Below are 19,447 nucleotides of genomic sequence, written 5' to 3'. Positions count from 1 at the left end.
AAAGGTTGCATGCATGTATTTACCTCTCTTTATTTTTTTTCCCTTGTACAGACGGAATCTCACAAAATTGTCCCTTATCTTCAGTCACATGCTGGCAGAAATTAAAGCAATCTTTCCCAATGGCCAGTTCCAAGGAGATAACTTCCGGATCACAAAAGCAGATGCTGCTGAATTCTGGAGGAAGTTTTTTGGAGACAAGTAAGTAGAAATTATATTTGTAGTATGGGTTAATCTTTCTAGAATGACCTAGTTTTCTATGTTATCATATTTTTTGTCTTGAGTATATAGAGATAGTATTTAGTATTTTTGATAAGGTTTGATTTTTCCCCCCTTTTTCCTTCAATACTGAATAGTTTAGCCAGGAACTTGTACATGCTACTGAAGTGTTTTACCACTGAGCTATGTCCCCCAAACCTTGATAGGTGTTTAGAATGGTAATTTTTCCTGTTGTAGTCAATAAATGTATTAAAATGGAACATATAATGTTTGTTGTTAGAGTAAATGTCAGATTAGACAGAATTATGTATTCTGAAAGAACTTACTGAGTCAGTTAGCTCTGAGAAGCAGAGACATATAAAACAATTCATGTGTATAATTTCTTATCATTTAATGCTCATGTAGTATATATAAAAGGTACAGGGGAATATTTACTTTCAAAAGCATAAAAGGGAGTATGGAGTTAGCACAGGGGCAAGTGTTTGCTGTGTTGGCAGGAAATCACAGTCTGAATTCCCAGTATCCACATAACTGTTGATGGGCATGGCAGCCCATCTGTAACACCAGCATGCTGAACATGGAGCTAGGATTCCTGAAGCAAGTGGACAGGCTAGACTAACTGAGTTGTTGAGCCTGGGGTAATGTGAGAGACCCTGCCTCACATATAAGGTAGAGAGTGACTTAGAAAGACATATACTGTTGACCTCAGTCCTCTTTGTGTATGAATACACACACATGCATCAATAGATACAAACGTGTACACACATGTGTGTACACACACACACACACACACACAAACACACACCATATACATGCAAAAAAAAAAAGAGGGACTTCTGTTGTGGAATATTAATTTAAGACGTGTTACATTTATTTTGTGCTGTAGAATATTTGTTTAATGATGCAAAGTTGTATTGCATTCTTTTATGTTGCATTTATTTAACTCTGTGAAGCTGTGTTGCTTTGCCTGCCTAAAACACCTGATTGGTCTAATAAAGAGCTGAACGTTCAATAGCTAAGCAGGAGAGAGAAAAAGGCAGGGCTGGCAGACAGAATAAATAGGAGGAGGAATCTAGGAAAAGGAGGGAAGAGTGATAGAAGGAGAAGGAGAGGAAGACTCCAGGGATCAACCACACAGCTACACAGCCAGCCACAGAGTAAGAAGAAAAAAAGATATATAGAATAAAGAAAGGTAAAAAGCCCAGAGGCAAAACACAGTTAAAGAGAAACAGGATAATTTAAGTTAGAAAGCTGGCTAGAAACAAGCCAAGCTAATGCTGGGCATTCATAAGTAAGAATAAATCTCTGTATATTTATTTGGGAGCTAGGTGGTGGGCTCTCAAAGAGGAAAATAAAACAAACAAAATAAAAACAACTGTAGACTTCTTCCTAGAGGAGGTGTATGTTAAGCTTAGGAAAGATTTTTGAGAATGAGGTGCAGGAAACTCCCTGTTTCACCCAGCTCCCCTTTCTGTGTGTGTTCACAAAAGCCCATTATGTGTAAACAGAAGCCATGCTGCAAGTGTCATCACAGAGCTGCCAAGTGAAGACCAGGGAAGATGTTTCTCTTAAACACGTCTTCCTCAGATACAAATGTCCATGAGCAGGGTGATGTTTGGGATCGAATGTATGAATTTATCATAATTTATATAAATTTATATAAAACTTTAAAAACTTTGTGGAGCATCCCTCAGAAGTGAAGAACAGGGCAAGTGGCCTCTTCGGTGACTTCCTTAGATTTCCTTTAAAAAGAGCATTTTCAGATGCTCGTGATGTCAGAAACATACTGCCCAGTAGAAAGGAAGACGTGGCTTCTACATTGATGAGTTTTTAAAAACTGGGTAGATGTATTTGTCTGTTACATAAATTGTGAAGTTAGACATGTAAAGTGTGGGCTGTGCTTTGAGCTGCTCTACGCTCTCAGATGGGTGATTGTAGCATTGGTTTAATCTTTGCCTTTTCCTTTATCATGAAATGTTTAGGGAGCTTCTACCATGACTAGAATATACTTACATAGAGCAGTAATCTTAGCAGTCATACAACATTTTGATTCCAAAAAATACATTTTGTTTGCTGTTTGAGAAGGGTCTTACCATGTAGTTTAGACTCGCCTGAAACTCCAGGTCCTCCGTAGACTGCCTTCCATGGGCCAGGATCATAGATAGATGTGTGCCACTGTCCTGGTTTGGCTTCAAATAAATGTTAAATCCCATTTTCACTTCCTCTATTAAAATGGACTTTTGAAATGAAAGGAGAAAATACCATTTTATTCCAGTAGTATGAACATTTCTATATTCATTTTCCAGTGAGGGATTAGTAGTTTCATCCTCACCTACTAATGTGAACTACCGAAGCGGAGAGTGTCCTCATGGAATATGTATGAGTGCTGCAAAGCGGAGAGGCACATTCCGGAAGAACGCCAGCATTTGCAGCTCCTGTATTAACACTGCGAGCCCAGGGCACACATGGTGACTTTCAAAATAGCGTTTCTCTCACGGCTTCTGAAAATGTATAGCACAAGTTGTTCACGGAAATTCATTTTGAAAGCTGAAGATTCTGCTTTGTTATAAAATGCTTTCTTAGAAGGTTCCTCAGAAATGACAACTCTGCCCATAGTTTAAGAGTCGTGTTTACTTTGCTGACACCACACAGAACGGTGAATTATGAATTTTAGACGCCTTGGGTTTCCTCTGCATAGCCACAGACATCAAGGGGCTGCTATGGTGTAAAACTGTTCTGTCAGGAGATCACTCAAGCTGCCGGCCAAGTGCCTCCCTCCCCAACCCTCCCACTGCCCTCCCTCCACCCTCTGAGTCTGACGGTGCTGTCCCTGCTCCCCAGCCCTCCCTCCGCCCTCTGAGTCTGACAGTGCTGTCCCTGCTCCCCAGCCCTCCCTCCGCCCACTGAGTCTAACAGTGCTGTCCCTGCTCCCCAGCCCTCCCTCCGCCCTCTGAGTCTAACAGTGCTGTCCCTGCTCCCCAGTCCTCCCTCCGCCCACTGAGTCGACTGACTTAGAAAGGCTGGACCTTGCATACAGTTCCAAGGTGCATCCAGAACTGATACAGGAATAAAACTAGAGTTATAAAATGAGCAACACCTTTGCGAGATTATTCGAGAAAGCATCTCCACAGTCTCTCTGTTGGCTGTTGTTCTGTACTTCCCTGTATCTTTTGAATTCATGAAAAGTGTATGAATAGTGTAACTTCCCATGGACTGAATCCTTTCTCTTCATCATGCTCCAAATAGCTCATGTTTACTTGGTTCTCATCTTAAAGAATTCCTGTCATTTTTCCTTTATAGTAATGATAAGTGAAGACGATTTCATTTAATCTAACCAGTGACTTTACACTTAAGAATAGAATTCGTTTCAAACAGACCCATAGGAGATTGTTTTTTACAAACAGTCAGATTATAATTTTATAACTTTTTTTTTGCTTAAAGATCATTATTGTGATTTATTCTCCTGAAAGATAAAGTCATCGTTAACAAAACATTAAGAATGAATTAAAATAGAAAACAAGCCACTTTTCATAAGACTTTATGACACTCAGAAATATAATTTCATGTCAGACCTCATGAAAACAGGGAATAAAAAAAAAAAAAAAAAAAAACGACTTCCAATACTGTATGCCTACTCTCTGTCTGGGGCTCAGCAGAGCAGCCAATTGGCCCTGTATGCCAGAGAGCCTCAGTGAGACAAAAATGGGCATGAAAAAGGGAATAGAAAATCCTACACATGTCAAATGTTTATGCAAATCCATTTACTATTTCAGAAGTTTAGTCTTGCCTTTACTTCCTTATTCTTTTCCCCAGGAGATAATGGAAACATGTAGGAAAGTAATATTATTGAATAAATGTGTCAATATAAGTTTACAAATGAGACAATATCAGACCAAATCTTCATATTCTGAAATAATCCTTATAATCCGGGGGGGGGGAATACTGTTAATCCAGAAGCATTTTCAGTCTGGCACGTTTCCTAATTCACAAGTGTATAATTGCCTAGGAAAGAAGGCCGAGGGGGAGGAAGGCAGGTGAGAGTTTAGGGGATAGAGGGATGGAAGGAAGGGGACAGAATGGGGGGCTCAGGGAAGAGAAGAGGGGCCACAGTGCTCACACTCTGGGGAAGCTGTTTTTGTAAGCAGGAGCAGTAGCCATTGGGATTTCATCAACGGTTTCTGAGCAAATTACTATTCAGCAAGGACCGATGGACTACTGATTTTGACTTCTCTTGGGTGTCCTCTCTTAGTGTGTCTGTTACCAGTTGGCTTCTTCATGTTGAAGTTTCCACTCCCCCTGGTTTTCTGTAACAGCCCTTTTATTGGAACCTCTGTCTTCGGTAACAGCTTCTGAGACCAGTGAAAACTATGGGAAGCAGTTGGTCAGAAATGCTTTCAGGAATATTGGCTCTGAGATCAAGTCTAAACCCCGCCCCCCAAGCTTTAGGTTTTAGGAAAGGTTAATTGATCTCTTTCTCTTTCCTTCCTCCCGACTCTCTCTGCTGTACCCGCTCCCTGCCCCCACAGCCAGGTCATCTGCAAAGAAACATCTCTCCAGCAGTTTACCAGCATTTCCCCTTGCATACTTCTCTGTTTTCACGCTTCATTCTGCTAATTTTCCTACCACTGCTTGGGTGGCTAGTCACCCATGGTGTGCCCAACCACTTTGGAGGCTTTCCTGATAGACTTTATCTAAAGTGGGTTTCCACATTCTTACTGATCTAGTACCTAGGTTCCCATCCGTTCTTCTAGTTTACAAGGAGCTGTGATATGTTCCTGTTTCCCAGTTGAGGCATTTCCAGGAGACTAGACAGTCCATTTGAAGACAGGGACTCTGATTTAACTTTGTTTTTCAGAGTCTGATGTATGTCTTAGAATATGTGGGTACTAATTCTTAGTAGCAGACTCTGTGCCTTTACTATTTTTAATATTTCATTAAAATTATTTGGATAATTATCATCCTTTCAGTTAGTTTCTGAGCTTCATGAATCAGGTTCATGTATTTGTCTCTGTAGATGCTTCTTCAGAATGTGTCATTTATGCTTTCATGAATATTGTATATTTAATTCATAGAAGGGGAGAAGAGGCGTTGTATGGCCCCATAGCCAATGTGAGAGAAAGACAAAACAATTGGTTTCCTTGAATGGGACGAATGTGGTTTAGATATGAGGCTCTGCAGAGAGAGAGACAGAGAGACAGAGACACGACAGAGACAGAGACAGAGAGACGCAGTCAGTGTGTGTGTGTGTGTGGAGGGGCTCTGACTGCAACATGTCTTCACTTTGTCTCTGGGCACCCTCCTTGGACTCTCCATCAATCCTTTTCCTTTTGTCTAAAGTGCATGTGAGATAGTGATAATAGCTGTTGTCTGGTGCTGGTGTGGAAATTTAACAGGTGAGAAGCTGCCTATATGGAGCATAATATTGTCTGGCTCATAATGAGCCATTTGTATTGTGAAGTAATTAAGCAGTTTTGTTCTTTGATCTTACTTCAAATGCTATATATATATGTATATATATGCTAGTTCTAGAATTAATAGAGTTAATCTTTGACTTTGATGGAACTTCCACATCTGGCAATCTAAAGCAAACCAAAAAGAATTAAAAGTGAAAATTGAATTGTTCTAAGATTATGTGTGTCCCCTTGTAAAAATGAGTTAAAGACAAATGACCTTGCTTGCTCTGGGGGAAAATGAATGCTTTATAGCTGGGTTTATTGCCTCTGCCTTTGATTTCCCAGGGAAGTTGGATGGACTTTCTTTGGTTTCCTGTATTTACTTTTCACTTTTAATAAAGAACAAGGAAAACTTATTTCTTTTCCTCTCCATTCAGTACTATGTGTGTGTGTGTGTGTGTGTGTGTGTGTGTGTGTGTGTCTGTGTGTGTGTAAACATATACACACACATATATATATATATTCTTCTAGGCTATTAACTAGATCTGTTTTTCCGTTATCAAAAAGACACCCTAGTTCTCTTTCATTAGTAGAGGGACCACACAGTTGAAACTGAGGGCTTTTACAGTGAAACTCTACAATAGGTTCACTAGAAACATTAACTAGCAACTGAAATATAAGCGCAAAAATAATTCCTGTTGAACCAGCCTTGTTATTGTCTTATTTAAACAAATTATAGCATTTTATGTCAATAAAATAATGAAACTTAAATACCAATTGAAGGTTTTTTTATTTTCTACTGTTTGACTCAATGTCTGAAATGCAAAAATACAAAATTGTAACTTACCAGTTATAAGCAGTGAGTCTTCATTTTGAGGTACAGGATATAAAAATGATCAATGCTTAAAATCATTATTTTACCATTAGAAAGTGCCTACTTACTACAAGTGGTGAGTTAATTTACCAGTGGCCACTGACAGAAGTGTGAGAAGAACATTGGCCTCCAAGAAGCGTGCATATAGTAGAGAACGTACATTTATTAACGAAGTTGGCCTCTTCCGAGGGATGTAGGAGTGGGGCTGACTTACTGTGTGTGTGCTCATCTGGTTCGTTCAAAAGAAAGGAGCATAGGAAAGTCAGTATTTTGTAAATCCATTGCCTTCCCCTCCTTTTTCTTTATTTTTCTCTTTGCTTTGAAAGAAGCATCATTAAGCATAATCGTATTAAAAACAAGAACATATTTAAAGAGTAGATCTAGATTGGCTAAACTTAAAAATTCAAGCAAAACAGAATAATGATTTTAGTATGTTACAGTAATTGATGCCACTGTCAGGCAGAAGATGTTGTGGCATTATTGGCAAATGATCTACCGATCTACATTCTATGCAGAACGATCTTGGTGACTGTGGAATCAAACGAGAGAGGGTGGGTTCTGCTGCATCAAGGGCTCCCTTGGCTCAGGACTGAGCATACTCCGGGCTGCTGGCTCTCTCTCTCTGCACTGTATTTTGACACCTCTGCCTGGTGCTTTGTTTGACAAAGCCATACTTTTAAAGCTCAGTTGTTTGGGTCCCAAGGAAAAAAATGAAAGCCACTGGTAAGTTTTCTGTGGAAGAGGGTTCAGGTAATATGCTGGGTGGATCTCAATATGTATGTGTGGTTAAGAAATTTCAGCAATGGTCTTCAAATCCTAATGGTATTCATTACCAATTTACTCCTAAGTACTTTTCTAGCATAGGATATCACTCAATTTTTTGCCTATATTCATTCATATATATAAATTATATATCTCCATTACTTTGCTCATGTATGTATTCACCACGTGTATAACACAAATAGAATGATATGCTATAATATAAAATTTTAAAATTATATGCAGCAAAAGAATAATGATATGTTCTTCACATCTTGGAAAGGATCATTTGTGTATAACCTCTGGTGTCTATGACTTCCACCTACAGGTGCATTTTCTATCAGTATAGAAAATAAAAAGGTTCATTGTAACATCTTCACACATGCCCATTGTATACGTTTGTTTTCACCCCTTACCCTCTCTTGTTTCCCATTGCTCTCCTGCTAGGCTTTCTATTCCCCCAAGTCTCCCTTCTACTTTCTCATCACTCACCTTCACACATGGAGACAGGATGAAATAGGAGGTAATTGTAGCTGATGTTCCGGAGGGAGAAGTGCATGGTGTTAAGCATGGGGAAAAGCTACATTCCTAGGACTTGCTCCTGTAGTAAGACAGAGGGAGAGGAAAGATTGCACCTGAAGTACCCGTCTGCGATCCATCTAGCCTTTGACTCCTTATTTCATCTTGAAAAATTATTGTTCAAACCCATGGCCTTTTTTCCTTCCCTCCCCTTCCGCTCCCTTCCTTCCTCATCTTCTCTTCCTAGCTCCCTCCATACTTCCTCCCCTCCCCCTTCCCTTCCCATCTTCCTTCCCTCTCTCCCTGCTGTTCCCTTCACCCATCTTCTGACTGTTTTTGTGTGTGCACTGCTTAATGACATTTTAGGCATCATTAATGTTTAAACTTCTAAAATTGTATCTTCAGATTGTTTTTGAAGTATAGTTTGTATAACCTCTATGTAAAACAGAACAAAACAAAAACAAAACAGAAAGAGAAATGATGTAATCATATTTTATTTTCAAAAAATTTAAATAACCAAAAACATCTCTCATAAATCTCCAAATTCCGTAATTTTTTTCTCCTCAATTCTTGTCAGCTAATTAGTTTGGAGTTGATTCATTAAGAAAAAGGCTTAAGATTCATGCATTTTCATTCTTAGGAATTTTTGTACATTTTTACTTTTTTAAATTAACTTTTTGAATAGTTAATCTCAACAAAACTAGGAATCCAGTACTTTAAAAAGTGTTTTCTATAATAGTTTATAGCTTTATTATAATATTAAATATGCTTCAAAATATTTTAAATAAATTGCATTATACTTAAAAAGAGACTTCATATTAAAATACTACAAGAAAGGCTGTTTCCTTTTGAATCAGAGATCCTGTTTACTGAACCCTGGTAGCCTTCCAGCCATTTCTCTGTTGGCTTGGATGTTTTGGCCCTGGTAGCAGGGTGGGAGAGAGAAGGAGAGGATCAGGAGATTAGTTACCTTCATTCTTATAAGGCACAAATAATTTTCTCCCAGATGACTGGACAGGCATGTTTATTGCCCAGTAGAAAATATCTGGGTTCCTTAAATTCCAGGCTGTATGTCACTAAGAGTCCCATGGTGTGTGTGGTTACCACTGGGCATCCTCAGAGAGAGAATTAAGGGTCAGGGAATACATGCAAGAGACAACTGATGCTTCCGTCACTGTCTTGCTGTGAGTAAAACACATCTTTTGTGCTGACCCAGTAGCCTGGAGACTTCTGTCAGCATCCATGAAACTGGAAATTAATTTCCTAGGAGCTTGGAATCTGGGTAGCATCCCAGCTTCTGCAGCACCTTAGAATCTCTTTTGGCTGGTAGGAAAGCTATTTGACTTAATAGCAAAGTAATTGCTTTTTTTTTTTTTTTACAGTCAACATATGGGAATATATTACTGATTGCTAAATATTCATTGCTGGTTATTAAATATTCATTTTATGTTTTGAATGTTGATTATGTTTTTGAAGGATAGTAAGTAACTGTGTAGTTGTTTTTTTTTCTCTCTCTCTCTCTTTTGGGGCCTGCCACCTAGCTCCCAAATAAATACACAGAGACTTATTCTTAGTTATGAATGATGCCTGGCTTTAGCTTGGTTTAATTCTAGCCATCTTTCTAACTTAAATTATCCTGTCTCTCTTTAACTATGTTTGCCTCTGGGCTTTTTATCTTTCTTTATTTTATATATCTTTCTTTCCTGCTTACTCCGTGGATGGCTGGGTGGCTGGGTGACTGACCCTTGTTGTCCTCCTCTTCTCCTTTATTTGCTCCTCCCTCTTCTTTTTCGAGCTTAGTTTTCTTCTTCTGTTTATTCTCTCTGCCTGGCAGCCGCACCTTTTTCTCTCTTCTGCCTAACTATTGACCATTCAGCTCTTTATTAGACCATCAGGTGTTTTAGACAGGCAAAGTAACACAGCTTTACGGAGTTAAACAAATGCAACATAAAAGAATACAACAGATCTTTGCATCATTAAACAAATATTCCACAGCATAAATAAATGTAACACATTTTAAACTAATATTCCACAACATAACAGTTTTTCCTATTTAGCTGTAGTTTTGCCCTTCTGTTTGTTACTCTTCAGAAATAAAGTAGTGTTTCTGCAAAATATGAAGCCTGATTCTTGCCTCAGGCCTGTAATCCTAGCTCCTCAAAAGAGTAAGGCAGGGGAATCAAATTGAAGGCAAGCCTGGGCTACTGAGACAGTTAATGTCCAGCCTATGCTACTTAATGAGCCCTTGTCTGAATGCAGAAGGACCTTATGGTATACCTAAATATGCTCAGTATGTGCAGTTTCTCCAGTAAGGACCTTAGAATATTGCTAGATGCTTATTCGTTTTGCTTTTATGCTTAGACTTCTAATAGGCTTCACTCATTGCTAACTGACTTAATTGGCCAGTATTGAAAGATTTAAGAGGAATTCTGTTTTACTTTTGACTTTTTTGTGTTTTTAACACTGAGTTCATTGTTGAAAGGAAGATCATTTTCAAACATTGCACAAACTTTTGTGGCATAATTACCTACTTTTAGTGTGTATATCTTTTTAATTTTACTTAATTCTGACTCTAGCTGATCAAGGGCAGCTTGCTTTAAACATTAACAGTTGCATCTCCTGCACCTCCCAAATGTTAATGAACTTTCTGAGGAAATAGATTGAAGACCAGTTATACTTTAAGAAGATGTGAACAAATACTCTGGTTTTAAGACCAGAGGCTGCTGTTTTGTGGCCCATGACTGAAATGGAAAAGTTATACCAGGAATTTTAATGTATTTTTATAAGTGGCATGTTTGCAGTTTCTCTGCCTATTTCTTTCTACCAACAACCATATCTCCAAGTCAAAAAGTAAATATGAGTGTTACAGTGGTGATTTAAGGTTCCCCTTAGTGAATTCTTATTCTCCTGGTTAACAAAAACGATTGAGAAATGGACTTGGAAGGAAGCATGATGACCATTTTATTAGGGTTTGAAAGAAAAACAATAGAGCAGGCAAGCTGAAAATCTCAGCAGCTGCCAGGAGGAAAGAACTGCAGAAGAGGAAGACAGAGAATCATGCCTTTTAAGTTAGTGTCCAAGGACGCAGGCAGGTTCAGCCATGGATGTCAGCAAGCAGCTGTATTGGAGAATGGAGTAGGCCATGTGTGTCTCAGAGAGTCAAAATGTTCAGAAGGTCATTGAAAGAGACTGTTTACTAATAAAGGAAAAAGTCCTCCCTAGAATAAAGAACAGGAGTGGGTTAGGCTATGAGCGCAGAATGATGTTATTGTGAAAATCAAGGGCCATATAAAGAAAGTATTTCCTTATTTCTGCAAATGTAGATCTCAGACTAGAGATGGGATAATTGTCCACTCCACAGAGAAATCCTTGTCTATGCTATAGCAAAGTATCATAGGCTTCTTTGTATAAGAAGAATGTATCACGAATGGTGTCTGTGACTTTCTCTGTGGAAGTTGAGGAGTAGTTAGATCTAACTGAACATCTCTAATAACCATGGTAACGTCCTGTGAACTATGAGTAGTCCTGAGGCATCTTTGACAGAGTGATTCTGATGGGCTCTTTCTGCCCTGCTGGAAACCAATTGTTTTCCGTTATTGATGGAGCAGCACAGCAATGAGAGCCTGATAAGAATCTATTTTCATATCCTTCAAGAAATGCAGTCATTACAAAAAAGATTGGATTTAAGTAATAACTATTTACAAAAATGTCAACAGACTAGGAATCAGAGTTCTAATGTTCTGTATCCATAATGAAAAAAATATAATCAGACTACCAGACATCTTCTGAACACCCTATTACATTCTGCCAAAGCTAGCCTCCAATTTAGAAGTGCTGACAATGAATATCTGTTTGGTAAGGTGAATATGCTGAAAAATTCAATAAAAACTTTAAATTAAGAAATGGGTTAATAGGACAGATTACCTCTTCCCAGCCAAAATGACATTACATATCAATGAACTAGAATCAACCTTTCTAAACTACTACCACCACAGCAAAACTGACAACCAGTCTTGATTTTCTTGTTTTTTATCATTAAAGACTGTATTGTCAATTCCCATGCTCTCTTTTGATAGTCAATAGTAATTTTTGTATAACATTTTAAGAATTTGGCCTAAAATTCAAGGCTAGAAACATACATGTTGTTAGGTAATGAATTTTCATGAAGTGAACCCACCAACGTAAATACATTTTGAAGGAGGTATCAGCAGATCAGCTGCCCTTCGGTTGCTCAGAGACCTCATTTGCAGCAAGTTCCCTGTAGTTACCGCCCACCCACCGAAGTCTTACTTTGTAGTATGATGGAGTCATTAAGAGTTCAGAAGTATCCCTTTGTCCTGATGTTGGCTCCTCTCTCTGTGGTGCTCACTAAAGTCCCCCATTCTTGTTTGCAGCAGTGTTTTGTTCATTTCTCCTTCAGGTAAGCTTTCTTCCTAGTGTGTGTGGCATCTGAATGACTGTCAATAAAGAACTGTTGTGTACAACGCTTCGAAGTATTTATGCATTTCTGATGGGTGTGTTTGACTTCAGGCCTTCATCTTTAGTAAGCTCCTCAGCATTTCCTGAAGCCCTTACAGTCACTTCTGGCCATGGAGTGGTTCACCTTGCTGCTCACCCCTTCAATACTTTCTAGTGTCAATCATCTTTTTCATATCTTTTTAGGAGAGTGCAATTTCATCACACTTTTCTTTTCTCTGACGACCAATGAAGTGGAGTCTCCCATTGTATGTTTATTCAAAATCTTAATATGTTGCTCCCTTTTAATTTTGTTTATAGTGTCTTCTCATGACCACCCTCCCCCCAGGTCATCATTTACTTTATGCTTTGAATGTTTGGGTCCAAATGTGTGCAGATATCACTCTGTGTCTCTTCTAAGAAAATTTTGTTTCATAGTTAGGGTTAAAATACCTCAAGTTAATTTCCTAAAAGAATACTATTGTCTAGTGGTCAAGATTTGATTCCTTCCCCACTAGTATCCACCAGCATTTATGAAAAACATCTTTTTAAAAACACAGTCTACAAATACTTGACCTTATATAGCAAGCTGCTGTGTTTTTTTTTCCTTCTAAAATTTTGTTTGTCTATCCATATCTCATCGCCACTGTGTTAATGTGGAGGATATCAGCTTGTTTGTGTTCCTTTGAAGATTGTTTTATTTAATCCTGGTTATTGGCGTTTTGCTGTGAGGGTTAGAATCTGTTTGTTTCTGCTGCAGCAATGCCTCCTGGGGGTTTTGACTGAGGTTATATTAAATCTATAGATCAATTTAAGGAGAAGTGACAACCTTATAATACTGAGTCTGTCAGCCTACTGGAAGGTTATATCTCCTTAGGACTTTGCTATTTCTGACTCTGTGCATGTGCGCTGACCTTGTTCTTCTCCTGTTAGCTCCCCACTCCCGTGTGCTTCATATTTTCACGTACCATTGTGTCATGCAGCATTTTAGAATTTTAGATTCTAGTCCAGATTTATAATGCTCTTTCTAGAAATGGTGGAAATGTTTAACATTGGACCCTTAATGCCAGTAATTGAATAAAAACTAGTTTATTTGATAATGTGCCATGAATACATTTACATAGTAAATATCATTCCGTGCAATTCCAGTTGCTGTAATATAGTCTTTCTGTCATTAAACATGAATTTATTTGCTTTTGGTTTGGGGGGCAGGTAGGTGAGGCTTTACACTACACCCAAAGGGCTTTTTTAGACCTATGTTTCTTAGACCGAATCTCATGGAAGTAGACTCTCACGGTGCAGAGGCTTTGAACCTTGTTACCAGTTTGCCCTCTAGAAATGCTGTGTATATTCTCCTCTTACCACATGTGAATTGTATTTCCTGTTCCCAGACACCGCCGTCCTTGTTCATAGTCAAACCTTTATTATGTGACATCCCCCCAACTTTTACACATAAAACACATAGTCTTGTATGAACTCGAAGTTTCATGAAAATGTTTTCCCTTCCTTTTTTTTTTTGTATTGATTTGCTAATGTCCATCTTTCATATCTTAAAATGTCAAGGCTTTCCATTAGACTGACACATGCTTCCTCTTTCACACAGGTGGCAACCTAGATGACTGAGTCATCTCTTGATTGCTGACCCTCTGAACCCCTGTCCGTTTTGCCCTCTGGTCTCTAATTGATCTTGTTTCCTTATTCTTTCTCAAATAATATTTACTTTTTGCTATACAGATTAAGATATGGTATCTAATAACTGAGTGGTACACGGCCTTATTTACCATGTTGTTTTCTCTTAGGGCATTATATAAAACAATTTTCCCCTTTTGTAGGTCCTTAAGAGATTTCTGTATTGCAGGTTAGCAATGGTAAGCTGTGACTGAATCACGGCTCGTCTTTACTGAGAGTCTAAAGATTTTGTGATCATACTATGGAAGCAGTTGTCTAGACACCCCCTGGTCTTTCTGCTTGTCTTGTATATTGAACATCACTTGTGTTTGGTCTGGTAAGATGGCACTTAATGCCAAACCTGATTACCCAACTTTAATCCCCGTGACCAATATTGTGGAAGGAGAGAACCAATTCTGGCAATTTGTCCTCAGACCTCCCACCCCACCTCCAGACACAGACACAGACACACACACACACACACAACACACACACACACACACACACACACACACACACACACACATGCACGCACGCACGCACGCACGCACGCACAGAAATACATACATGCAATAAAATGAAAATAATTTTTCCAGTATTCCGCCTGCAGCTAATGAGATTTATAATGAATGAAAATTGGCAAATAGAGCAGATTAAACTTTCTAGATTTGTGAGATGCTGAAGCTCAAGTTGGCCCTTTTCTGCCACTCTGTTCATTTGCTTCTCTTCTCTCTTTTTGCCTCTGGTCATTGCCCAGACACACAAGTTTGCTCATATCAGTGAAACATCTTGCCATCAACATATTCCCCTCTGGCTTCATCTTGTGGCCTTTGATGCTCATCTTTGTGAAGAGACCCAGGGAGCAAGAAGTTGAAAATACAGTATTCTTTCCTTTAATTTAAAGACATCTTTGTACTCTACTTCTGTTCTTCCCTCATGTGTGAGGGCACTATCCACCACTGCCACATTTCCCCAGAGTGCTCTTGAGTAAGAATAGTAGAAAATATTACAGAGAAGGATTTAGAGTGTGGAGATAAACAGAAAATACAGGATAGCCTCAAGAGGACCTGGAACCTATTCCATGGGGCCCTGACTATCTCTGCCCTAAGATATTTATAAAAATACCAAGGGGTGGAGCAAAAGACCTCCCCCCAGCACAGGCAAGTGCAGACCATCTCAGACACCTGCACTCAGGCCCGTGGTCCTAATCATCTCTATGCAGACTCCTGGGTAAAGCCAGGAGGAACCTGAAAACGGGCTCCCACACTCAGGAAGCCAGTCTGCTTCTCCCCACTCCTCCTCCCCTCACCCCCTACACTTGGTCTCTGCTGAGCCCACGGAAGTGGAGGAATACTTAAGTAATGATTCTGTGTGATAAACTAGCCAAATAATGATCTGATTTTTCAGCCTTCTTTACCAGCTTTAATTAAGGTTCTAATGAATATGTACTTGGGGCTTTAGGGTTTATCATAAATGAATTATGATCAGATCTCATTGCACAACTACTATGAAAATGTGTCTTTTTTATGTTGAAAATTATTACTCTGCAGTTGTATGTTACACAAAATCTTAGAAGTAGCTATATTTTGTTTATTTTTTTCTTTGGAAAATCATGAGATAGTTAAAATAGGTTATAATTTGCATGGATTTTAAGTATTGGATGGTGATAATTTTAGGATAGCATATTAGAATGTTTACCAGAGCCATTTTGTTTTGACTTTTATACTTTTACACACACACAAGACTGAACTTTGCCATTCAGCCAGTTTATTTTCAGTTTATGCTTTTGAAGTAAAGTAACATTGTGCTTTTCCAGAAAAAAAAAAAGTTCTAACTATATTATTTTGAAATTAGCCATCCTTTCATCAACATTTTCCCCTGTGCATATTATGTATGAGTTTTGTTCTTTGTGTCCGGTTAGTATTGGAACTTTACTTTGGAAAAGGAATGCATGCCTCTTAGGTAACACCTTCATAGTAACTGTGACACCACTGGCCTAACTGCATCCGTACACTTCTCTGTAAATCAAGAGCTTCCTAATATTACTAGAACTTTTCTTGTTCTCTTAAGACTTTAACATTTTGTTAACCTTCATCAGAGTCTGACGTGTGTTTCTCTTAAATAGCGTCTGATGTGGTGTGTCCCTTCAGTTCGCTGCGGTTTCCTGTTTTTTTCATACATAGAGAAACGTCTTTTGAGGTATTAAGCATCTTACCTTTCTTCTGTAATGGTGCACCAGGCCTAAGCTTCCCTGCAGGTTCAGCGTCTTGTGGGCCTGTTCTGCCATTTCTTCTGTGCTACTCCCACACGCTTTCCTGTAATTCCTTCAGTGCTTGGTGAGTGTTCAGTCGGCAGGGTTTTCCGCTTTCTCCACCCGTCTCCCTTAGCATTGCAAACCCTGCCTGCCAGTGCATGTTCCTCAAGGCGGAAGGTGGTGTGAGGTCCTTCCATAGTTAAGCGCCTCGACAGCGTTGCCATTTAGGTAGATATGGCCCATCTGTGGCTCGGAGAGGCTGTCAGAGTCAACACCAATTAGGAACTCATCAAAACTGTTCATTCTTGGGCCCCACCAGGAGCCACAGAATAACTTAGGTTCCTGGTTCTCTGTGACAATAAGCCCTTTAAATGATTTAATCTGTGCTACTGTTTGACTGCTGCAGAAAATGATAATAATTCAGAATATTCAAGTTGTAACTGTATGCGATCTTCATTGAGAAAATTGGCATTGAGCGAGGCCAGGGAAATTTTAGCTCATTTCTGCTTATTTTCTCTAGAGACAATAGTAAAGAAAAACCCAAGGTTTAATTATGCACTATCTTTCGGGAGCATGCATATAGCTCTTGTGTCCTGTTTTGAAGACTGAACTATAAATGTTTAAAATGTGAATAGTTTCTTCCTTCCATCTATTCATGAATAGGATTTGGCATTGTGAAGGGAGGAAAGGTTGCTAAGGAGCAGATGATGAATGTTACAGATTTTCATGGTGGAAAGGAGGGTGGGTGAGTGCTGGAAATTGCCACGCTTGAGGAAGGAGAGACAGGCCTTTTCTGAATCCATTCAGTGGTCCCTAAAGTTCTGAAGCACGTCAGTGCATTACTTATTGAAACTGTTGCTATATGATATATAATAAAATATATTAATTGGTAGATCTTAAATAAAAAAAAATCCTACAAGATGGTTACAAGCTTTCAAGTTGTATTCAGACAAAAGGTCAGAGAGCATGTGATTTTCATCTCTGCAAAAAGCTTCGGAGAGGTGGTAGGTGACTGATCCCTAGTTAAACTGAAACTTTGACCTTAATGCCCTCTATTTGATAAACTTTGAGATACATCTTGATATCCAATGACTGAATGAAAAACTAAGATTCTTGTTAGATGCTTAGCAAATGCATAATAATCAAGTGAACACATTACATGGAACCTGAATTATGAACAGTATTTTCAACTATTCTAATACAAATACAATACTATTTCTGTGTGAACAGTGTAACAAGTGTAACAGACCTGTCTGTTCTGGAACTCCCTCTGTAGACCAGACTGGCCTTGAACTCACAGAAATCCTCCTGCCTCAGCCTTCCTATTGCTTGGATTAAAGGCGTGCACCACCATCTGGCTCAAATATAATACTATTAATGTTATGGTTTACTTCTTTCTCTCAGTGGAAACTATCTCTTCATTGACACTTGACGCATTGACTCATCTTTTCCCCTTGCACAGAACCATTGTACCATGGAAAGTCTTCAGACAGTGCCTGCATGAGGTCCATCAGATTAGCTCTGGCCTGGAAGCAATGGCTCTAAAATCAACCATTGATTTAACGTGCAACGACTACATCTCAGTTTTTGAATTTGATATTTTTACCAGGCTGTTTCAGGTAAGCTATACACTTACTTAATCTATCTATCCCCTCCTCCCCTCCCTTCCTCCAGAGCTCTGTGTATATGTCTTTTCATCATACAATATACAGAAACACAGGGACAACACTGTCACTCTTGTAGCCAGTGGTCAATCCTCCAAGTTTAGAGTGAGTCCTATGGTACAAGCTTGGTATATCAGGTGATGTGATCCTGTAGGTTGTTTGCTAGAATTAGTGATTCTGGGAAAGGAATTTTTTTAAACTCCCTTTTTAACTTTTCACTTTGTTCATCTTTAAGCCCAATGGCTGATAGTTTGAAACCGTTAGAGGTGGGTGTCGGCCAGAGTTGCATCCCATCTATTTGGCAATGGCACTTTTTGGATCAGAAGATAAACAGTAAAGCTAGAAATAGGTCAGTGATCTATCTATAGGGTAATGTGGTCTTGCACCACTTTACAAGTTGCTCCCCTCTCTTTCAACAAGTTGTAACAAATATTTTATTCATGACAACAGATATTCTTCATCAGTATATTTATTACTGTCTATATAATAGTCTGTCACAACTTTGTATGATATTAATTTATAAAATTCTTATCAAAAATTTGTTTTTCTTTCTGCTTGGTCCATTGATAACTTTGTGTTATTTATTATTTATCCTTTTTAAGCATTCACAAATATTTTTACATAGATATTCAAAAGCAAGTGGCATAATACTGAAACAGTCATTTTATATATATATCCAAATGGAATTTCTCTAAATGCAAAAAATTGAAATTTGTGTTTTGAGTTTAGCTTTGCCACTGAAACGTATATTATCTATGGGAATCAATTCAAGCACTTACAAAATGAAATCATACTTTTAATATGTTTATAATTCTAGTTGTAATAATTATAGTAAATGTGGTAAGATTGACTAGACACCAAGCTTATTTGTCTTCTGAAAGTATAATTTCAATCTGGACATTGATACATTCTGATTGTGATATTAGTAAATACAATGTTAAGAGTATGACGCTGGCTGCAAGTTTCCCATGCTGTGTGATCTGTGACTTTAATGCTAGCTGCACAGTCTAGATAACTGATTATTTAGCCAGAAAGCACTGCCCGGCATGAACTTAACATAACTCCTTATGAGAAGACCAATAGACTCCAGCCAACAGCACAGCTAGGGTAGATTTTACTTTATCAAATTTAAAATAATAGCTCTACATAGTATATGGGGTAAGAAATTCGATAAGATATGGTAGAAAGTATGTGTTTGCTCATTTTAAATTTCTAGTTGCATAATGGTTATTTTCTTCTTGTATACATATTGTGAGTCTCTTTTTAAATTATTTAATAATGTAATTAAAGCCTGTACTTTTAAACTATCATAAGAAGGCTTTCAGAAAAGCATTATGTTACCCAATACTAATCATTTACAACATAATTCGCTCCTGTTAAAGATTTCTGATCATTTTGCAGAACAAAGGCTTCAGTTTTAATGGAAATCAAGGATTCTTCATGGTCAGAGTTTTGATTCTTTACCTTGTGATGAAGAAAGCTTATGTAATTTTCACAGTTAAACCTAGCAGAACTTAAGAGTTTATTTTCATTTATGGTTGTAGTTATTTGGGGTGTGTATGTGTGTGTGTGTGTGTGAGAGAGAGAGAGAGAGAGAGACAGACAGACAGACAGAGAGAGACAGAGAGATAGTTGTGGGTGACTT

General features: G+C 38.4%; 1 protein-coding gene across 3 annotated transcripts in view; it reads left to right on the top strand.

Annotated features, from left to right (window-relative positions):
* Cblb (Cbl proto-oncogene B) overlaps positions 1 to 19,447 on the top strand; it is a 186,757-nt gene that overhangs the window by 85,216 nt on the left and 82,094 nt on the right. For all 3 annotated transcript variants that reach the window (XM_028867481.2, XM_037209715.1, XM_037209714.1), the window contains exons 4-5: positions 52 to 198; positions 17,601 to 17,757. In XM_028867481.2, coding sequence (XP_028723314.1) covers positions 52 to 198; positions 17,601 to 17,757 — 304 coding nt within the window. The remainder of the gene's footprint in view (positions 1 to 51; positions 199 to 17,600; positions 17,758 to 19,447) is intronic.

The sequence above is a fragment of the Peromyscus leucopus genome, chromosome 12 (genome assembly GCF_004664715.2).
Source record: "Peromyscus leucopus breed LL Stock chromosome 12, UCI_PerLeu_2.1, whole genome shotgun sequence".
In the NCBI taxonomy this organism is placed as follows: Eukaryota; Metazoa; Chordata; class Mammalia; order Rodentia; family Cricetidae; genus Peromyscus; species Peromyscus leucopus.
Note: the sequence above shows the minus strand (reverse complement) of the source record. Positions and strands in the feature narration are given on the sequence as shown.